The 20,074-nt window shown below is 35.1% G+C and overlaps 2 protein-coding genes across 2 annotated transcripts; one reads left to right on the forward strand and one right to left on the reverse strand.

Annotated features, from left to right (window-relative positions):
- Positions 1-746: 746 nt before the first annotated feature.
- On the reverse strand, positions 747-1,265 carry LOC116010180. Its single transcript, XM_031249462.1, has one exon. It carries the CDS (start codon positions 1,263-1,265, stop codon positions 747-749), a length of 519 nt encoding a protein of 172 aa, XP_031105322.1.
- A 12,026-nt stretch (positions 1,266-13,291) lies between these two features.
- On the forward strand, positions 13,292-17,908 carry LOC116007171 (calcium/calmodulin-regulated receptor-like kinase 1). Its single transcript, XM_031247781.1, has 8 exons — positions 13,292-13,516; positions 14,225-14,601; positions 15,365-15,518; positions 15,998-16,124; positions 16,374-16,459; positions 16,636-16,707; positions 16,927-17,130; positions 17,235-17,908. Exons 2-8 carry the CDS (start codon positions 14,288-14,290, stop codon positions 17,559-17,561), a joined length of 1,284 nt encoding a protein of 427 aa, XP_031103641.1. The 5' UTR covers positions 13,292-13,516; positions 14,225-14,287; the 3' UTR covers positions 17,562-17,908.
- The last annotated feature ends 2,166 nt before the right edge of the window (positions 17,909-20,074 follow it).

Genomic DNA, 20,074 nt, shown 5'->3' on the forward strand with positions numbered 1-20,074 from the left:
AAACGAGGATGTTGTCTGTGGTTGACCTGCCCGGAACAAAGCTAGATTGGTGATGCCCGATCAATTTCTTAGATATGTCTTTGAGTCTGTTCGTCATTGTTTTCGTCAAGAGTTTGTATGACAGATTACATAAACCAATAGGCCTCAACTGCTTGACTGACTGGGTTCTCTACTTTAGGTATGAGAGTGATCAGCGTGTCGTTAGAACCGGAAGGGAGGATACCATTTTCAAAGAAATGTTGTGCAAACCTTACCAAACTCTGCCCTGTGATACTCCATGTTTTCTGGTAAAATCCCGCAGTGAAACCATCCGGTCCCGGTGCCTTGCATGGTTCCATATCGAACAAGGCACATTTTATTTCCTCTTGATCAAATGGAGCATTCACGGCCTCCCAGTCAGCCTCCGACACCGTGGGGAACTTTCCTGGCAGTAGCGGTTGGTGAGGGAGTGTAGCCTCCTCAGTATAGAGTTCTTCGAAATAATTGCGCACGATCCCTCTGACCTCATTTTCCTCCGTTATCCAAATGCCCTCATCGTTCTTTAGTGCTTTTATTCTCCTCTGACTCTTTTTAATTGCCGCCGCAACATGATAAAAGTGAGTGTTACGGTCCCCTGAGGTGATCCAGTTCTCCCTGGACCGCTGGAACCAGATCATCTCCTCTTGGTATAGGGTTTCCTCCAACTCCAATCGTAGCTTCCGGTCCAACCGAATCAATTCTTGTCTTGTGGCACTTGCGAGACCCTTCTAAACACCTCCTATCCTAGCTAACAATCGTCTTTTCTTATGGAATATGTTCCCAACCGTATTCTTGTTCCACTCAATTAGCACCTTCGCCAGGCTAGTCTTGTTTGCTTCTAAGGACTTATCACTCTTCCAATACTGATGAATCAAGGGGAGGAAGCCAGCATGCATGACCCAGGCCATATTAAACCGAAAGCAGCTCCTCGTACTTGCGCCTCCTGAAGAGTCAGTAATAATAATCAGTGGTGTATGGTCGGAGTGTAACATAGGGAGGTGTTCCACTACAGTGTTCGGGTAGGTTAGCTTCCATTGGACATTGCTTAGGGCCCGATCAAGACGAGCGCCTCTAAACGTGGAGGTGTTAACCCCTCTCATCCATGTAAACTTAGCACCTGTATAGCCCAGATCGACCAACCCTTCACGAAACAGCCAACTGTTAAAGTCCGAGCATCTTGAGAGAGAGAAGCTCTCCGAGTTATTGACCTCCTCCATTGACGTGACAGAGTTGAAATCTCCCGCCATCAACCAAGGTCACTGGAAATCCGAACAGGAGCAAGTCAGTTCAGCAAATAATTTCCTTCTAAGGTAAAGATTGGGGCTCCCATAGACCACTGAGAACCTCCATAAGCCTGCAACTCCCTGATCTACCTGCAAGGTTATAAATTGAGGGTGAATCCCAATGACTTCAACATTTAGGGAGCCCTTCCATAGGACCCAAATACCCCCATAGAAGCCCACTGCTTCAACTCTCACCCACTCCTCAAAACCAAAGCTAGAGCATATCTTGTTCGCTTGAACACCAGATACCTTAGGCTCCAAAAGACAGACAATAGAGGGTTTGTGGACCAAAATCAAATAACTAAGGGCACGCCTAAACGACCTAGAGGCCGCGCCTTGACAATTCCAGACTATGCACGACATAAAAACAGAAGAGAAAAAACCAAACGCCTTAAGAGCGCATGTGGCTATCCGCCACCCCATCAGCCTAATCCAAACGATCCAAGTCCTCCATCATTGCAACATCGGGGAAGTTGAACTCATTAGCCGAGGGGCCACCGCGATCGGGAGGATCCTCTTTAGGAGAGGTCCCAAAGCCCACCAATGGATCAACTCCCGCCTCCTCTTGTTCATGGTAAACCACCGTACTTGTGATGTTCTTTCCTTTATCCGAGCCACGGACCACTGTATGTTCAACTTCTGCTGCTGCCCGGTTTGGCGCACCGCCTCTGCCGAAACGCCCTCGGTTCCATCCTTCTGTATGTTGGAAACGTCCACGGTTTGCAAGTTGATAACCACCCCAGTATGCAACTTGGTAACCACTTCGAGTAGCACTCTGGTAGCCGCCACGATTGGCATTCTGGTAGCCACCTCGCTGAAGGAGCTGTGATTGACGACCGTTGTCCAGATACTTGGGTGCTCGTGAGAACCCAGCTTCCCTCTGTAATGGGCTTTTCTGTTTATATCGATCGCTTATTCTAATTCTGGGTAGCGAGTTGGCCGATTGTTATAAATCCATTCTTCCCTCCAAGTTTTCCTGATCTAGTATCATATCGGAGTCATCAAGATTTTCAAGAGTCGCAAACCGCGACTGTGTAAACAACCCATCTGCCGTCTGGTTCCCTCGAGGGGCTTGACTCCTTTCCACCGCAGGGACTTCGTTTGAGTAGTAGGTGTTCCTATAACAATTCCTCTTCTCTTTACGAGAAACGAGCATCCAAGATCCATATTTCTCAGAACGACCTTGGACGGATGTACTTGGGGGATTGACCGCAGAAGAGTGACCCTCTGGTTCCCTGGTAGAGTTTGGACCTTGATTCGCCTCCTCCTTTCCGCATTGTTCATGGTGATGGCCATATTTTCCGCACTTGAAGCACACCAGATGTATGCCCTCGTATTCTATTGGCCACTCCTCCAGATTCAACACAAATTTTGACAGCAGGGGCTTCGTAATGTCTATTTCGACACAGATCCTCGCAAATTTCCCCTTCGTGGTGAGGCTTGTTGTAGTGTCGATTTTGATCGGCCGGCCAACTGAGAGCCCAATCTTCATCAAAAATTCATCCTCAAAGTATTCAATTGGCAGCTTTGGGAATCTTACCCATACAAGAAGTTTTTCGGTCTTGTTCTTCCACGGGGTAAAGTTGGGTTCCCATTCTTGGACTACCAGATAGTGGTCGAGGATCATCCAGGGGCCTTCAAATTTGGCGAAGTCGTAATCCTTTAGAGATTCAAACTTGGCTATGTAGTAGTCATGGCTAATCGCAATTAGGTCGAAGACCCCCTCTGGTTTCCACATGCGTTGAAACCTCTGGAGCAGATATGTGTAGCTCACCGTCCTGCCCAAAACTCTGATTATTAGCGACCAGCGCCACGGCCTCCTGAGTCTCTCTTTCTCTGCTCTGGTTACTGGAATAATCGGGTACTCCGATGTGAAATTAGCGTCCTCCATTGCATCGTCTTCTGAGACAATCTCCTCTTCCTGTGGCTGGGGTTCTCTGCCAATCCATACGTTGTGTGGGGTCGCCGCTGGGGTTGTCCATTGGGTTGAATCCGGAGTCGTCGCTTCAACTCTCGTCGGTGTTTCTTGAATAGGGTCCTCCACAGTGGTCGGCGAGGGCGCTGCCATGGCCTCACGCCCCCTCTTCGACTTCTTGGTGCTACGTTCTAACAAATCTTGGTCCTCCGGCGACCGATCGGTCGCCGCCGATGGCGCGGGTTCATAGAGAGATTCCATCCTTTTTGGAAATATAGTGAGGCACAGCACAGTAGGTGAAGATGCGAACAGTGGCCGGAGACTACCAGTTACAGCTTATAGATTTGATCTAATCACTCTTGAATTCCTATCGTAAAGCGTGAAGATCAAATAAATAAGAATCCCTCTCTAGAACATTTCTGAGGTAGGTCCAGAAGACAGTTTTGAAAAGACTAAAAATACACTTAAACTTAGTCTAATGTCTAACAAATAATTAAGCCAATATCCTAACATGTACCAATTTAATATTTGAACATTTATAACATTTAATCATGTATCAATTGGACATTTATATATACTATTAGATACAATATAAACTATATTATATTGGCCTGGGTTGTATCAAATTTTTATTAACACCAGTATTAATATCTGATACAATAAGATATATGATATTTAATTATAGTAATGGAACGAACTATCAACATTAGTGTCATTATAGAAAAATCCATTACAAACATTTATTTTTACATTGTATGATTACATTGAATCTAAATTAAATGATATTGTTCGTAAGACATTGATCTAGTAGATATGAAGTTTCACAAATATTGAGGGTTTGTGTTTGGGTTATTAGACTCACAAAATTATACAGTTTGATGTTGAGTTTTGAACCTAGATTAGCTCAATTTATTTTCTCATATATAGATTTGGTCACCACATAGGTTATAAAAAGATAAAGTAAACGTGATAAATTTTAATAACTCGGGTGGTCTGAACTACAAAACCCAATTATATAGAAGGTATGACAAATTAGGTAAGAATTAGCAAGGAATATGGTAATGATTGGACAAACAAGGTATATCGCGAAAATAATCTTTGTATTAATGACAAATAATGCTATTAGAAAGGGTAGGACTCATGCAATAACAAGACAAAAGTATTTTCAGATAGATCGTGCCCTAATTGGACATCTATGAATGTTTTTATACCAACTTTGGCCTGGCCGAGGGCTGATGACCTCGACCGAGGTCTAACCTCGGCCATAGACATCTGTCCCGGACTCGTTTCGCGTTGTGCGTGCTTCGAACTTATCCGTTATTATTCCATCAAAATGATATTGCATGCAGCGGTGATACATTGCGTGTATAATTCAAAGAGATTTTTGATCAAATTACAACATTTTTCCTTACGATTTCATTAAAGTAAGCAACCAACCAGCATAGGTAACGTGATTGCTTTCTTGTCGTACGTAGGATGTTTCGTGACAGGTTAGTCTGTTGCCAAATCTGGAAACGATCCTACTTCTTGATTTGGCTAAAAAAACAAATTTTTTAAAATGATAAAAATAAGTGCAAATCAAAAACTTGTTGGTTACTTTACATGGCGCAGGCTCTCACATTTTTCGTGAAGTAAATTTCATTTTTTTTAAATACTAGTGACTCTAGTACATATCACATCCATCCATTGAGGTTCTAACCCACAATCTCCCATATAAAAAAGTAACTTGGTGTCATTAGACTACAATGTCCTTATTATAAAGAGAGATTTTATCATGTTTTATGTCATTGCTAATAGATTATAGTGGTGTGTTCTTTAAGAGTTAATTCCATTATTACTTATTGATTTTGATGACATTTTCAACTAATAATTTAGTTATTTATTGCAGTTCTAGATTAAGTTCTTTGTAACCAATTTCATATCTTCTCAATAAAACTTGAGGGTTAAAACTTGTTAGGCAAATTACTTGAGGTTACCCGTGTGAACAATGCTGTGTAGACCATAACAAAAATACATTTTTAATAAACATACAATATTCGTGTATTGAATATAATTATACAAAATAATATACTTTAAGACTCAAATAATTTACTTTCTCTGAATACAATATATATTTTTAATATACTAAAAGTACATTATTTATATACTGAATTTACATTATTTGATAGTATGATCCACGCAGCTACGTGGACTATGGTCCACAGTTCCACACAATAATGATTGAGCTCTAAGCAATCGTTATACCCTGCACCACGGTGCACATTGTCGTTTCGGTGTTAGTGGACGCGGACGCGAATGACTCTATGGAATTCATTATTTATAATACACATAATCATTATCTAGAATACACAGAACGTTTGCCTAGAATACACAGAATGTTTGCCCAGAATACACAGAATATTTACACAAAATACACAGAACTGATCCTCCTAACATTCGAATGCACAAACACATCACAACATGTGTTAATAACATGAATACACAGAATACTGACACAAAATACACAGAACTCATCCTCCTAAGCATTCGAATGCACAAACACATCACAACATGTGTTACTAACATGAATACACATAAAGGTTGTCTAGAATACACAGAACGGTTACCTAGAATACACAGAATGATTGCCTGGAATACACAGAATATTAACATAAATACAGAGACCGGCCGAAAAGGGAAACATGATTTCCAAAAATACGGACGATTAGTTTACAATGTTCAAAACGACGTCGTTTAGATACGTGGTGCACAGTATAATTTGCTAGCTCTAAGAACTTGGGCTTCTTTGGAACTGGGCTACTATCATTACGTTCTAACTATTAAACTTCCTCTGAATTTAAGAGCCCAATTAGTCCCCCCTAACAACGAATTGAACGCGGATTATACGTGCCTCACCAATCCCATTAAAATAAAATGGAAGCTGACTTTAACACGTTCTTCCATGTGTAGTTTCACATGGTATTAGATCGGAAACAGAAAATTAAACCTGTTCTTTCTTATCTCTGATTTCGATCTTTCTATTCTGTTTTCTTCTTATTAGTTAATGATCAAAAGTAATTGATTGGAGTAATCTCCAAAGCCGCTTGTTGGTCCCCTCTTTTGGAAACAATCCTCCCAAAGATCATCCCCTCAAACCCGGAACATTCCCCTCATTTCTACTGCAACTTTAATGTTTGTCTAAAATTAATACAAGACAGACTCAATTAATTAAGATTGGATAAAATTTTTATAGTACAAAAGGTAGTAATAATATTATCAATTTTTATTTTGAGGTTTCAAACAATTGTAATTTTATGGTTAATCCTATTCCAATTTGCACAATTGAACATGTGTGAGGTAAGATTATGTTTACTTGAACCAAGTTCTCAACACTTTGGTAAGATGATCGAGTCTAGTATGTATACACTATATTAAAGAACTCTAAATCATATATAAGGAGTAGAATTATTATGATCCTTTCTTGATTTTATTATGTACTTTTTATTCCATTTACAAAATAAGTGAAATGTAAAAATTCAATCATTTAATAAGATCAGCAGATCATTAGATAAATGTAGCATTTCCTACGACTGATAATTTGTTGTGATGTGACATCTAATAAAACTATAATTTATATGGCAAAAACTTGTGTGAGACCGTCTCACCATGAGACGGATTGGGTCGGGTCGGGTCGGGATGCAAATGTAACACTTATATGCACAAATGTCATACTTATATGCTCAAATGTAATACTAATCAGTAATAAATTTTTTGTTACTTATAAGGGTAAATGTAATACTTTTAAGGAAAAATACAATACTTTTGCATTTCGATTTAAAAGTATTACTTTTTTCCTCAAAAGTATTAAACCCTTATAAGTAAGGGGCACTTGTCAACATTACTTATTATGAAAAATGTATTACTTTTTCTCTTATAAGTAACAAAAATTGTATTCTTAATTAGTGTTATATTTGAGCATATAAGTATGACATTTGCATGGTGCTTTGACCCGACCCGACTCGTCTCACGAATAAGGATCCGTGAGACGGTCTCACACAAGTATGACCCAATTTATATTGTTGTTATTAAAAAAAAATGCTTAAAGTAAGAGCAGTTGGCACTAAAAGATATGACATTCCTCCACGTCCAGTGCGTTAATTGGGCATGTACTCTACATACATTGTCAGTACTCAGTAGGTATCTCTCAATTTTGCTGGATCCACTCATTTCTTGACTTAGACCTGTATAGTATGTTGGACTAGATCTACTCTCCAAGTCAACGCATAACAGAAACAGACCTTCCCATCATGAATAACTAGTCTCCCTATTAAATATGAATTCAACAATAGTGTTGGGATCCTACCTTCTCAGATAAACTTGAAGTCTTGAAATATACACGGGTGTTTGGTAAATAATTGTTAGCTGATTGGGTTAGTAAGTTTGATTAGTTAATAGCATTAGTTGATTGTAAAAAGATCTTTGGTAAATTAGCTGTCAAAATGACTTTCTCAAAAAAGCTATTTTGAGCAGCTTTTTAAATTTTAGTATTTTGGAGCAATAATCTGTTACAAAAAAGTAACTAAGTAATTGAACACTCATATTGGTTGTTTAACCAAGTCAAACAGCTAATAGTGATCAAACGAACTAAGGGTGTGTTTGGAAAGCAGGAAAATGACTTATGGAAAATGTTTTCTGGAAAATGAGTCATTTTCCGGAAAACTGTTTGATTTTCTGTGTTTGGTTGCATCTTGGAAAACTGTTCTGGTGTGTTTGGTTCATTTTCCAGAAAATGAGTGGAAAATGAGTAGAATATAATTATATAATTTTTTTTTATTGTATTTAAAATACAAAAAGATATAAAATAATAATATTTATATAAAAAGAAAAGGAAAAAAAAACTAGCGTCGCTCTGGTTTCTGCCAGCGGAAACCAGAGCTCCGGCGGACTGGTTTCCGGCGGAAACCAGTCCGCCGGAACGAATAGAGGGACGGCCAGCCGTCCCTTGCACGAAGAGAGGGACGGCCGGCCGTCCCTTGCACGAAGAGAGGGACGGCCGGCCGTCCCTAGCACTGGAGGGCGGAAACCAGTCCGCCGGAACGAATAGAGGGACGGCCAGCCGTCCCTAGCACTGGAGCACAGGGCGGAAAATGACTTCCGCTCATTTTGGGCGGAAGTCGTTTTCCGCAAAAATAGTGTTATTTTCCCCAGTCAACGGAAATCATTTTCCGTTGACTGGGTTTTCCAAGCACTCCCAAACACGAAAAACTCGGAAAATGATTTCTGGAAGTCATTTTCCGGGTTTCTAAACACACCCTAAAATTGACTAATAAACTAACTATTTTACCAAATAGACCATAATTTAACTTTCTAATAAATATTATTTGACGCTGATGCTTATATAGTTATATATGTACTACACAACAATAATAGTAAAGTTTTACCTTGGTTTGGCACCAAAAATAAAAAATAAATACCATAATGTTTTGTTTCTGGCTTTTCACCTAAAAAGCATAGTGCATGCCTGATTTACTTTATCATCTTTATTTTCATATTTTATGACTAGATTGGTTAGGTTGAAAACAGTTTTTAAAGAAGTGTTGGATTTTCGATTTAGAAGCATTAAAGATTAGTACTTCGTGTTTCTTTTTTTTTTTTGAAAACATTAATACTTGGTGTTAGATTGCACTAAAGCTTAAACAGTTAAACATGGTGAATAAATCAAAACACACAAGATCTTTACATAAAAATTTGAAAGTTAACATCACGGGTCTTTTGGATTAAACCTAGTCAAATGTTTCACTATTTTATTATAATAAATGTATATTTGAAGTGACTAGTTTGTAGTGTAATGAAAATTGAAGATTTCATTATCTCTTTGTTTTTCTTCCGTTTTATATATAAGTTTGGATTCTAAGTAGAGTTAGTCAAATTCAATTTCTAGTTAGATGGATTCTAACGTATTGGAGCAATCTTCTTGGACTAATAAATTTAGAGCAAATTTTATTTTTGGTTCTCGATCAACTATAGTGACATTACCGTACCACATTTAGTCCTATTCTTTTACTTTTGTCACATTACGTTATTGACTTTTATTTTTTTGTCACAATTAGTCATCCGTTTAAACTTTTGTCATTCCACCATTTAATAAAGATAATTAACATTAATTTAATCATTAAAGCCTCTTGTCCAAACATGTAATCTATCTCTCTTTCTCTTGTAAGCTCTTTTAATTAAATAATTAATTGCATAGTGACCATATTTATTAAATGGTAGAGTAACAAAACTTTAATAAGAGAACTAATTATGACAAACAAATAATTTAAAAGTAATTAAAAATTAAATGCAATGTGATAGAATTAAAAGATCAAAACTAAATGTAACAATGGTACAATAGTCATGCCCAAAAGTGAAATTTGATGCTCAATAAATTTACATGAAACTCTAAATTAATTAGGATGCATGGGTTAGGAGTATTAACCCGAATTTAGAGAAATTAATATTTTTCAACCATTTTATGTATGAGGGGGAAAAAGATACCGAAATTACTTTCTTTAGATACGCATAATAGCAAAGATACTAAAATATGGAAATTATTATGTGGACTCTCAAATTATAATCTCAAATTCTATTTTCACTCTCAAATTTCTAATGTAAATATTTTTCTTGGGACCTACATAATAAAAATAACCTATCATTATCTGTTATACCTGAAAGTAAAAGTAGTGGAATGAAATTTGAAAATACATATAGTAAAATTCTTGAAATATTGAAGATACTCAATACTCAATAGATAGACAGTGTGACATGACTCTCTCATAGATCTCTTCATCACTATTGATAAGGTCAAATCAAAATGAAAACAAAACAATGAACTATCACTGTTTTTTTTATCATTTTTTTTTCTTTTTGTCCAATTAATACATGCTGTCAAACTATAATAAGCAGAAGTATATAGAGTACGTACAATCGGGGATAAGGTTCGTCGCTGATAAAGTAGTTAAAGAACCTTAATGCCAACAAGGTAGGCAAATACGTACATTCATAAACTGCCATTGATTTATAGTTTACTTTTTTTTTTTTTTTTTTTTTTGAAAACGATTTTATAGTTTACTTATTGTCTTACATACTACTGTACTACAGGTGGAGATAACTAAAATATTAGTAGTTGCTTGAAATTGGGGGAATGAATGTAAATCGTGATTGGTCCTATGTCATGTTCTCTTAATAAATAAATGAAACACGTAGTCAACTTAAGTATATTGTGTAAACCGTTTTTTATCCTTCATTTATTTATTGACCTCAGTAAGTTAATGATTTAATATATACTATTTTTTTAATATATAGGTTTCTCAACTTACGTCATCAGACTAATCATAGTCTCTAGTTTCCTGTTTCAAAAGTCACTAGAGAGTGTAAATTCAAGTCATATGAACATCCTTTCAGTCAATTCCTCATTTTACTGTGTGCACAAGGAACCCATCACACAAATTAAACCATATATATATATATATATATATATGGTGATGATCCTAGCTATTAGAATCCTTCTCCACATGATTATGATTAAAAGTCAACAAATAAATAAATTATTCTTGTAGTTTGATATAAAAATTAAAGTTTAATCTATATGAGATAAAAATAGCATCTTTCACTGCACCTTCAACATGTGTAGTTCACAAATGTTTTTCAAAATGGTCCAACGTGGGATCACAAATGTCATACAGTTAGTTAGTAGATTAAACTTGTTGGGTTAGCCGGTTAGCTTAACGGTTGATTTCTGCCATTGCAAATTTTCCAAACTTCCCATCACACAACACAGAAATGTGAAGGACTAAAATCAATTAAATTAGTTTAGAAGATAAGGGTGTTATTTAAGTCAAAGTGAGTCAGAACAAACTTCCCTACAATCTAGGTTTTTTCTTACATTTTTTTGCTGACTTGGCAACATACTTACATATATTGTTCTTGATGGTCTCTCCCCGCTTGAATAATACACTTTCTTTCTTCCAATTACTTTGTGTTCTCTATTTTCTATCATTATTCTGCTATGATATCAACGCAATGCCCTCTTCCGGATCATATATATGTCATTGCCGTAACTACACCAATGATTCCTTTCTTAAACAGATATTGCATTATTCACTTTATATTCGTAGAGCTTTTTCTCCATGGTGTAAAACCCGAATCATGATTACCTTCACTTTCTGGATCATCAAGGAAAAAACAACTTGACCCGCTCATTGAGTTTAGGGCTATAGAGTTGACTTGCTTCTCACTAACGGCAGAATCATAAGCTTTAGATAGAAAAAATCAAACATGGGAATAAGAAGCAAGCTCAGTCAAACACTCAAACACATTTACTTAATGCAATTTTTTCAAAATGTTAACCTAAACACATTAAAAAAATAATTTTATCTACTTTATTCAATTTTTAAAAAACTTCAGGCTCGGTTTACTAACTGGAAAATTTCTCCAATTTTTTAAAAAACTGGAAAACATAAAACAAATTTGTTTCGATTTGAAAAATACTATGTGTAGTCTAATTTTTTACTCTCACATACAAAATCTTGATGTAAACACTTGTATTAGGATCCACATGACAAAATAACTTATCAGAACCCATCACACCATGAAGTAAAATTAAAGGGATTTAAAAGTACATGTAGTAGAATTGTTTCCGTTTCGTGGGTGTGATACACTTAATTGCCACCCTCACATCAAATTGCCCACTAAAATGTCTTAATATATACGTAGGCATTCAACAAATCTTTGGAAAGAACGGATGTGGCCTCCCTCTTCTTTTTGCATTTCAAATTTAGATCCGACTCAAGCTTTTGAATTGCACTGGTGCCCAAATAAAGTGGTCATTTTGAAAATATTTATATATTAAAAAGAAGGAAAAAAGGAAAAAATAGTTCCTTACTTTCTTTCTTTCTTTTTTATTTATTTATTTTTTTTCATTCACCTAATCTCCTCACTAGTATCAAGGTCAAAAAATAGTGCCTAATCAGTAATCAATCTTCTGATTCATGTGTTTTTTTTTATATAAATAAATTATAGTTAACTTTTACTATTTATGAATAAATTAATCCTCTTGTAACTTTAAAAATTAGGAGGAATAGGATTTCTATGGATGTGACAAAAATACTATGAGAGAGATCTTGAATTTCCTAAAGATATTTCACATTTGGTTAAGCAAACAAAGACATATAACACTAACGTTTACATAAGTTTTAGGAGTTATATAATATAGTTTAAAACAAATTAGTGTGTGTATATATATATTTTTAAATATGAGAGTATCAAGAAATTAGGTTGTGCTTGTAAGTATGTATTATATTATATGTTTATATCTAAATAAATAATTTTTATCTAAATAAATAATTGATCATATAAAATTATACCATCAATATCAAATATATATTTTCCATATGAGTGAATAATGGTAATGTTTTTTTCTAGATACTATACTAATAATAATTGACTCCAGAATAATATATTATATATTAGTATTATTACTTGATTTATTAGTAAAAAGACAAATCTAAAGTTGTGACAATTATGATATATAATTCAATATATCGCGACTTGACATATTAGTGTAGTCTTAACTATTTTTATATCAAATTGGAAAAATTGTAATTTCTGCCCCTCCATAATATGCCAATTATCAATGTCACCCCTGAATAATTAGTGGGGTAAATGTTGCCCCTCAATTTTCAAAAATGGTACATATATTGCCCCTCCCGTAACGAATGAGGGGCAATATTTACACCACGGGAGGGGCAATATATGTACCGTTTTTAAAAATTGAGGGACAATATTTACACCATAATAATTCAGGGGTGACATTGATAATTTGCATATTATGGAGGGGCATAAATTACAATTTTTAAAAAATCGATATGAATTCAACTAACTTATAAATTTACGATAGGTTCATAAAAGAGAATGATTAATATTTAAATTGAATAAAGTCATAAAAATTAAAATTTCTTATCAAAATTCTTATAATAATAAAATTATTTTTATTTATTAGCCATTATGAATTAGTTTAAAATGGGAAAGGATTCAAAGAATGATGCCTTCCCGGCTTCTCCCAAAATTGTGACCTTATAATCCGCCATTCTTAGAAAGCAAATTTTCCGCAGTCCAAACAGGTCCCCCATTTCCTTTCTCGCTCTCAAAGTCTCATCCAGATTCCTTTCTCTTCCCAAAGTTTTCAGTTTCCATATTCCCTCAAAATGACCTAAATACGGAGTGATAATATATATCATGTAGTAAGTAGTAACTGCTTCTGCCTTCAAGCATTCTTTGCCAGGTATGCACACTAACATGATGGCTTCAATACAATAATCTGTGCGTTATGCTTTCCAACCACATGCCTCTAAGCTTCATATGCTTTTTCATCTTCTTTAACTACTTTTTTTTTTGTTTGTTTGAATTTTTGTTTAAATTTCTTTTGGATTCTTCCTGTAAAGTCTGCTCTGGACTGTTCTGCTTTTATGTTTGTTCCGGATCGTCTATGTGTTGTTTGCTTGCTGAGGAAAGCGTTCGAGGTAAAAGAGAAGGCTTCTGTAGAAGCATAAGGAAAGGAAATTCGTGTATTGTTTCTATCGCCTTTTCTGTTCGCTATTTGAACTGCTTTTTATTGTTTGAAATGATCAAAGTTGATAGATATGATTGCATTGCTTCCTTTTAGGCTCGATTCGGTGAGAATTTTGGTAATTTACAGTTGATTTTTTTTGCGTGTTTGAGTGCTGAAGACGTTTGGTTTTTGACTTTCTCCGTTTAACCTTTGACTAAATCTTAAGGTTTTGACTTAATGCTCAGTTTTTAATCTTCGCTTATGTTGTGTTTGGATTTGGAATTTGATCAAGGTGATGGCCTAATAGGAGAGAATTACGATTGAGATTGGAATTGTATTTTTTGTACTAATAGTATTACGTTGTTCATTGCAAACTCCTATATGATAGAGGGAGGGGAGTGAAAGTGTTTTTAAACTCTTATATCTGCTTTTTGGCTGCAGATTTTTCCAGCTATTCTCAATGGGGTGGATGCTTAGATAGCTGACAGTGAAGTACATAGAGAAATGAAAGACCTGCCATCTGGATTAATTATTGGAATTTCCATTGGGGTAGTGATTGGAGTGATTTTGGCTATACTTGGACTTTTCTGCTTTAGAGTACATAGAAAACACTCTCAGATAGGGAATAGCAGCTCAAGGAGAGCTGTTACAATTCCAATTCGTCAAAATGGTGCTGATGCATGCACAACATTGTCAGATTCCTCTGTTGGTACCGAGTCACCAAAAACAACCACCCAAAATGGGACATCCATATGGCTTGGGAGCCTTAGGAAGACAAATATGGTATCTGCAACTGGGATTCCGGAGTTTTCTTACAAGTATGTACTTCTATTGACAATGCACTATTTAATGTCTTGTGTCGTGATTTTGACTTCAAAATTCTCACACCGTGTTTTCCAATTATTGTGTGTAGCTCACCTGTTATTGCTGGCCTCAAATGAAAATTGTTTAAAAGTTCATACTATATTTCTGTTACCATAAATGGACTGCAAGAACTTAAGTTCCTTGCTCTCTGATTATAGAGTTAATCAACAGTGTGGAGGATATTTGGTGTGCTATTTGGAATGAATCTCAATCTTTTTGTATTCCTGAAGCATGCTACTTACTAGTATCTCATATTTCCAGAGCACCTTATGGTTGCTTAGCAAAATTTGTGTCTGAGAGAGTTTGTGTATGAGGCTCTCAGGCTCTTTATCCATTAGCATTCTTTAGCTTTGATGTATTGCCTTAAACTAAGTTTCTCAATGTATATCTCCTGATACACAAGCAGCTTATTCTATTATTGCAGCACATTACTTTCTAGTATCTTGAGCGAGTTTGTATATGAAAGCACTTGGTCCATATGCATTCTCAGCTTTACTATATTACTTTGAAGTAAGTTTGTCAATGTATATTTGATACATGGGCAGCTTTATTCTATTTCTGAGGCACATTGCTGTCAGTATCTCATATTTTCAGAGCACCTTAAGGTCATTTACCTGGATTTCTGTTTGTTTGAGGTTCTTGGTCCATTTGCATTGCAAAGATTTATGTTTTGCCTTAACCAAGTTTCTTGGTGTATATTTCCTGATACATGAGCAGGGATTTACACAGAGCAACTTACAATTTTTCCACATTGATTGGCCAAGGGGCCTATGGGCCTGTTTATAAAGCTCAGATGCCAACTGGTGAGACTGTTGCTGTTAAAGTGCTTGGAACAGATTCTAAACAAGGAGAAAAAGAGTTCCACACAGAGGTATTAGTTACACTCTTCAAGTGTTGATTTTATTTTTCAATATTGGAAGTTGGAACCTGGTTCTGTAAACGTTGTGTAGTACTTTGTTGAGTTGAAATTAGACGTAACTTAATGATGCATAGAGAATTTTTCCAGATTCTTATGCATCTCAACTTCCAGAGAAGTTTGTACATTGCATGTTTTAGTATAACTCTTAGAATTGGTTAGAGCTATTGACCAAGAATGATTTCATTGAATCTGTTCAAGAATAGGAATGCACATATGATTATATGAATGGAGACTCTTTTATTCTTGAACAAATTCAAGATATCTTTGCAAATAATTTCTTTTCGGATGCAAAATAAAATACCCTGTAGCTCCCTTAAAAAATGTGTTTCCCATGCATCAATTTTTTTATTTTTATTTTTTTTAAACTTTCTATTTCCTTCAATTGACCTTCAAAAGTTAATGCTTTAACCTTCTGCATTTGTTTAACCTAGGTCATGCTACTTGGAAGGTTACATCACAGAAACCTTGTGAATTTGGTTGGATATTGTGCAGAGAAGGGTCAATACATGCTTATCTATGTCTACATGAGTAGAGGTAGCTTGGCTTCGCATTTGTATGGTAAGCTGTAAAACATGTTGGCCATAAGGTGAATCTATTGGTTTAAGTTGCATCCTAATTTTAACAGTCATTAATGAGTAAATAAAATTCTATTGGTTTAAGTTGCATTCTACTTTCTTGAAGAAATATTATTTAGTAGGTTTAATTTAGCATAGCCGAGAAGTAATTTTGTGTTCTGAATATCTCACCTGAGTCATTTGCATGGTTTTGTTAACCACTTCCAGTGCTCTCTTTGCTTTTTGATTTCAGATGAGGTACTAGAGCCATTGAGCTGGAATTTGAGGGTTCAAATTGCCCTTGATGTTGCAAGGGGCTTGGAGTATCTTCATGACGGGGTAAAACTTTATTCCTATTTGCAATTTTTATTATAATTGTTTTTCTTTTCTTTTCTTTTCTTTTCTTTGCATTTGTAATATGCTTCACCATTTTTTCTTTCATTTTCAAATATCTTTGGGCATATACAACTATGCCTTTCATTTCCCTTGTCCTTCATGACTTTTTTAGTCTTCAGGCAGTCCCTCCTGTGATACACCGAGATATCAAGTCTTCCAATATTTTGTTAGATCAGTCAATGCGTGCCAGGGTATGTAATTGTCGAATCACAGTTTTTTAAATTTTGGAAATAAATGTGTGGTGGACCCGAATTTCATTTGTGCATTGTATTAAAAGGATTTTGTACCAAAACCTGTATTATACATGTAATATCATAATAATGCAGCTAACATTTTACCCGTTAATGTTGATGGAACAATTCTTGAATGCAATTGGTTGCAAACTGACAAAACTGCACTTCAATGAGCAGGTTGCTGACTTTGGGCTTTCAAGGGAAGAGATGGTTAACAAACATGCTTCTAACATACAAGGAACATTTGGATATCTTGATCCTGAGTATATATCAACAAGGACATTCACCAAGAAGAGTGATGTTTACAGCTTTGGTGTATTACTCTTTGAACTTATTGCAGCAAGAAATCCTCTTCAGGGCCTTTTGGAGTATGTTGAACTAGTAAGGTCCCAGAATTTTGATTACCCTTCTGTTTTTCTTCTTTTCTGGGATTCTCTGTTGATCACACCTCCTTTGTTTGGTACACTTTTTATAAATCATGGCAGGCTGCTATGACAACAGATGGGAAGGGTGGCTGGGAGGAGATAGTGGATTCCCGTCTTAATTGGAAGTATGATGTGCAAGAACTTAATGATGTGGCATCTCTTGCATACAAATGTGTCAACCGCGAACCCAAGAAAAGGCCTTCCATGAGAGATGCTGTGCAGGTTCTAGCAAGGATACTCGAATCCAGACGCAGAAAAGAGCATCACAAACAATTGGCTGCCACACCGGAAGAGGTTAGCATCAATGTGGACCAGCTAGATCATCGGAGCCCAATATCTGGACACCGGCGGGTGGAATCTGTGGACAGCACCACCGAATCTTGTTAAATTTGAATATTTGATTACAGTTTCCCACTTCAACTTTTTCTTTTCTTTTCTAGTTTTGATTTGTAATATAGCTTCACAAATCCAGAAATTAGGCCCCTCATAGTCTGTATGATATCTCTTTACATTTTGCTCTCATTTTTCCTTCGATCTGTATATTCCGATAAATGGTTAGAAAAGAGTGAAACATTTCCTTGTTTCAAGGTATTTTGACAGCCTCAGCTTCATTCTGTTGCTGCTGGGGATGAACAGGCCTCTAAAGTTTTGGCTAATTGGCTCTCATTCCATGTCCAGGCTTCAATGGCTACATATGTACCTTTTGCAGATTGGAAAATTTTTACTTTTAGCAAGGCAAGTGAAATTTACCTCATACTAGTTTCAATATTAACTATTAAGCATTGTACTTTATTTCTAATTTGCTATAGTGTGAATCTAGGTGTATATAATGAGCGGAAGAGAGGATATCCTCAAAAAGTATGCATTTTTCTATGACAAAAATTTGATTGCAAATTTTTTTTTTTCCTTTACCTCTAATTTTTCATATTTTTAGAAAGAAGAAAAAATTAATTAGGAAAGGCACTTCGTGCCATGCGAGTTTTGCACCTTCAATTTTTAAGGACATTGTCATCTACAGTTGGAATAATGCTACAAAATAATGAAATGTCAGTCTGTCCTTGTGCAGAATTAGAGAAAACAAATTTCAACTCATTCTGTGTTGTGAAATTGTGTGGTCTAAGTATATGACGGTGACAAACATTCCCTATTAGGCTATTACATATGTTGTAGGTGTTGAAAATAAAGATTCTTTATCTTTTTTTTTTTTGAAAACTAAAAGATTCCTTATCTATGATTTTAGAAAAGCTGAAAAAGATCTCTAGATTGATGAGATGAGAGATCATATGTTGACTTTTATGCCTGACAAGCAAAAAACCTTGATTATTGCATTTCAGGCTATCATACATGGGGTTAGACGTAGATTTTGTGTCGAGCATTTACATAGGCCCTGTTTGGTAAATAATCAGCCTATCAGTCAATTTTGGCTTATTTGATCACTATTAGTTGTTTGGTTAATAAGCTTTTTGTAACTCTAAAATACTAAAATTCAAAAGGCTACTCAAAGTAGCATTTTCAATTAGCTTTTTGAGAAAAAAAATTATACCAAACAGCTATCAGCTAACAGCCAACCCAATCAGCCAACAGCCATTTACCAAACAGGACCATAGTAACATGAGGGTTGCTGGGTACATTGGAAAACCTTTACAAATGCTGATAGCAACTAGAAATGCTGATAAACTAGAACTACCATAGGTAACACTTTTACAAATACTATGCAACAATTGAGAAAAATAGATAGAGATGTATTTACATGATTGGCTGATAAACACCCATCAGAGTGGTCTAGGTCTCATTTTTCTTGCAATTGAATTGTGACATGCTAGTTAATAACATTTGTGAGTGTTTTAATGCAATGATCAAAGATGCTAAGGATAATGCATTGATTAATTGCTTGGAGATCATCAACAAGCAAACAATAGTTAGACTTTATGAGTGTAAGCAAGCTGCTTTGAAGTGGAATGGAACCATATACCCATGCTATAAACATACAGCTGCCAACAAACTTACTGTCTGGCCAGTAACGTAACTGCCTAACCGGCCTGAACATAGATCTGAGCTCAAAGTTTGTCATCTTACACTGCATTGCCTTATCCAATTGGGTGCCATAAGCATATACCAGTACAGTTTCAAAGGACTTGGGTAGGCTTATTTATCTAATCTATGACATTGGATTAAAAAGACTAGTTGACCTTGGAACTGAACCACTTGCTCTCTTATGTCAGTCAACCCAAGAGTACCAAAAAAATACACAACAAAATTAAAATTAAGTAAAAAGAATACCAAAAAAAAACATAATGAGCTGTGAAAAAAATAGAAATTATCCAAAAGAATAAAAATGAAAAAAAAAAAAAAAACTAAAGAAACTAAAAGAACAAAAAAGAAAAAGAAGATTAAACTGAAAGAAAATTGAAAATAAGTTATTAAAAATATAAAATTATAAAATAAACTTTGAAAATAAGAAAATTATTTTAAAACTAATAAGAACACTTCAAAATATTAAAAATTAAAAACCATTTTAAAACTAAAAAACACTTTAAAATGCTAAAAATAATTCAAAAATGAAAACAGAAAAATAAAAACTGAAAATTATTTATTAAAAATACAAAATACAAAATTATTAAATGAACTTTGAAAATATGAAAATCTTTATAGAAACTAATAAGAACACTTCAAAATGCTAAAAATCATTTTAAAAACTAAAAAAAACATTTGAAAAAACGCTAAAAATAACTCAAAAACAGAAACAAAAAAAATAGTTATTAAAATTATATAAATACTAAATTATAAAATAAACTGAAAATATATTATGAAAACTAAAAATATATAAAAAGAACGTTAAATAAAAACAAAATGAACGATAACAAAAAAAAAAAAAAGAATAAAATTAATGCATACAAATA

The sequence above is a fragment of the Ipomoea triloba genome, chromosome 2 (assembly GCF_003576645.1).
Source record: "Ipomoea triloba cultivar NCNSP0323 chromosome 2, ASM357664v1".
NCBI classification, from domain to species: Eukaryota; Viridiplantae; Streptophyta; class Magnoliopsida; order Solanales; family Convolvulaceae; genus Ipomoea; species Ipomoea triloba.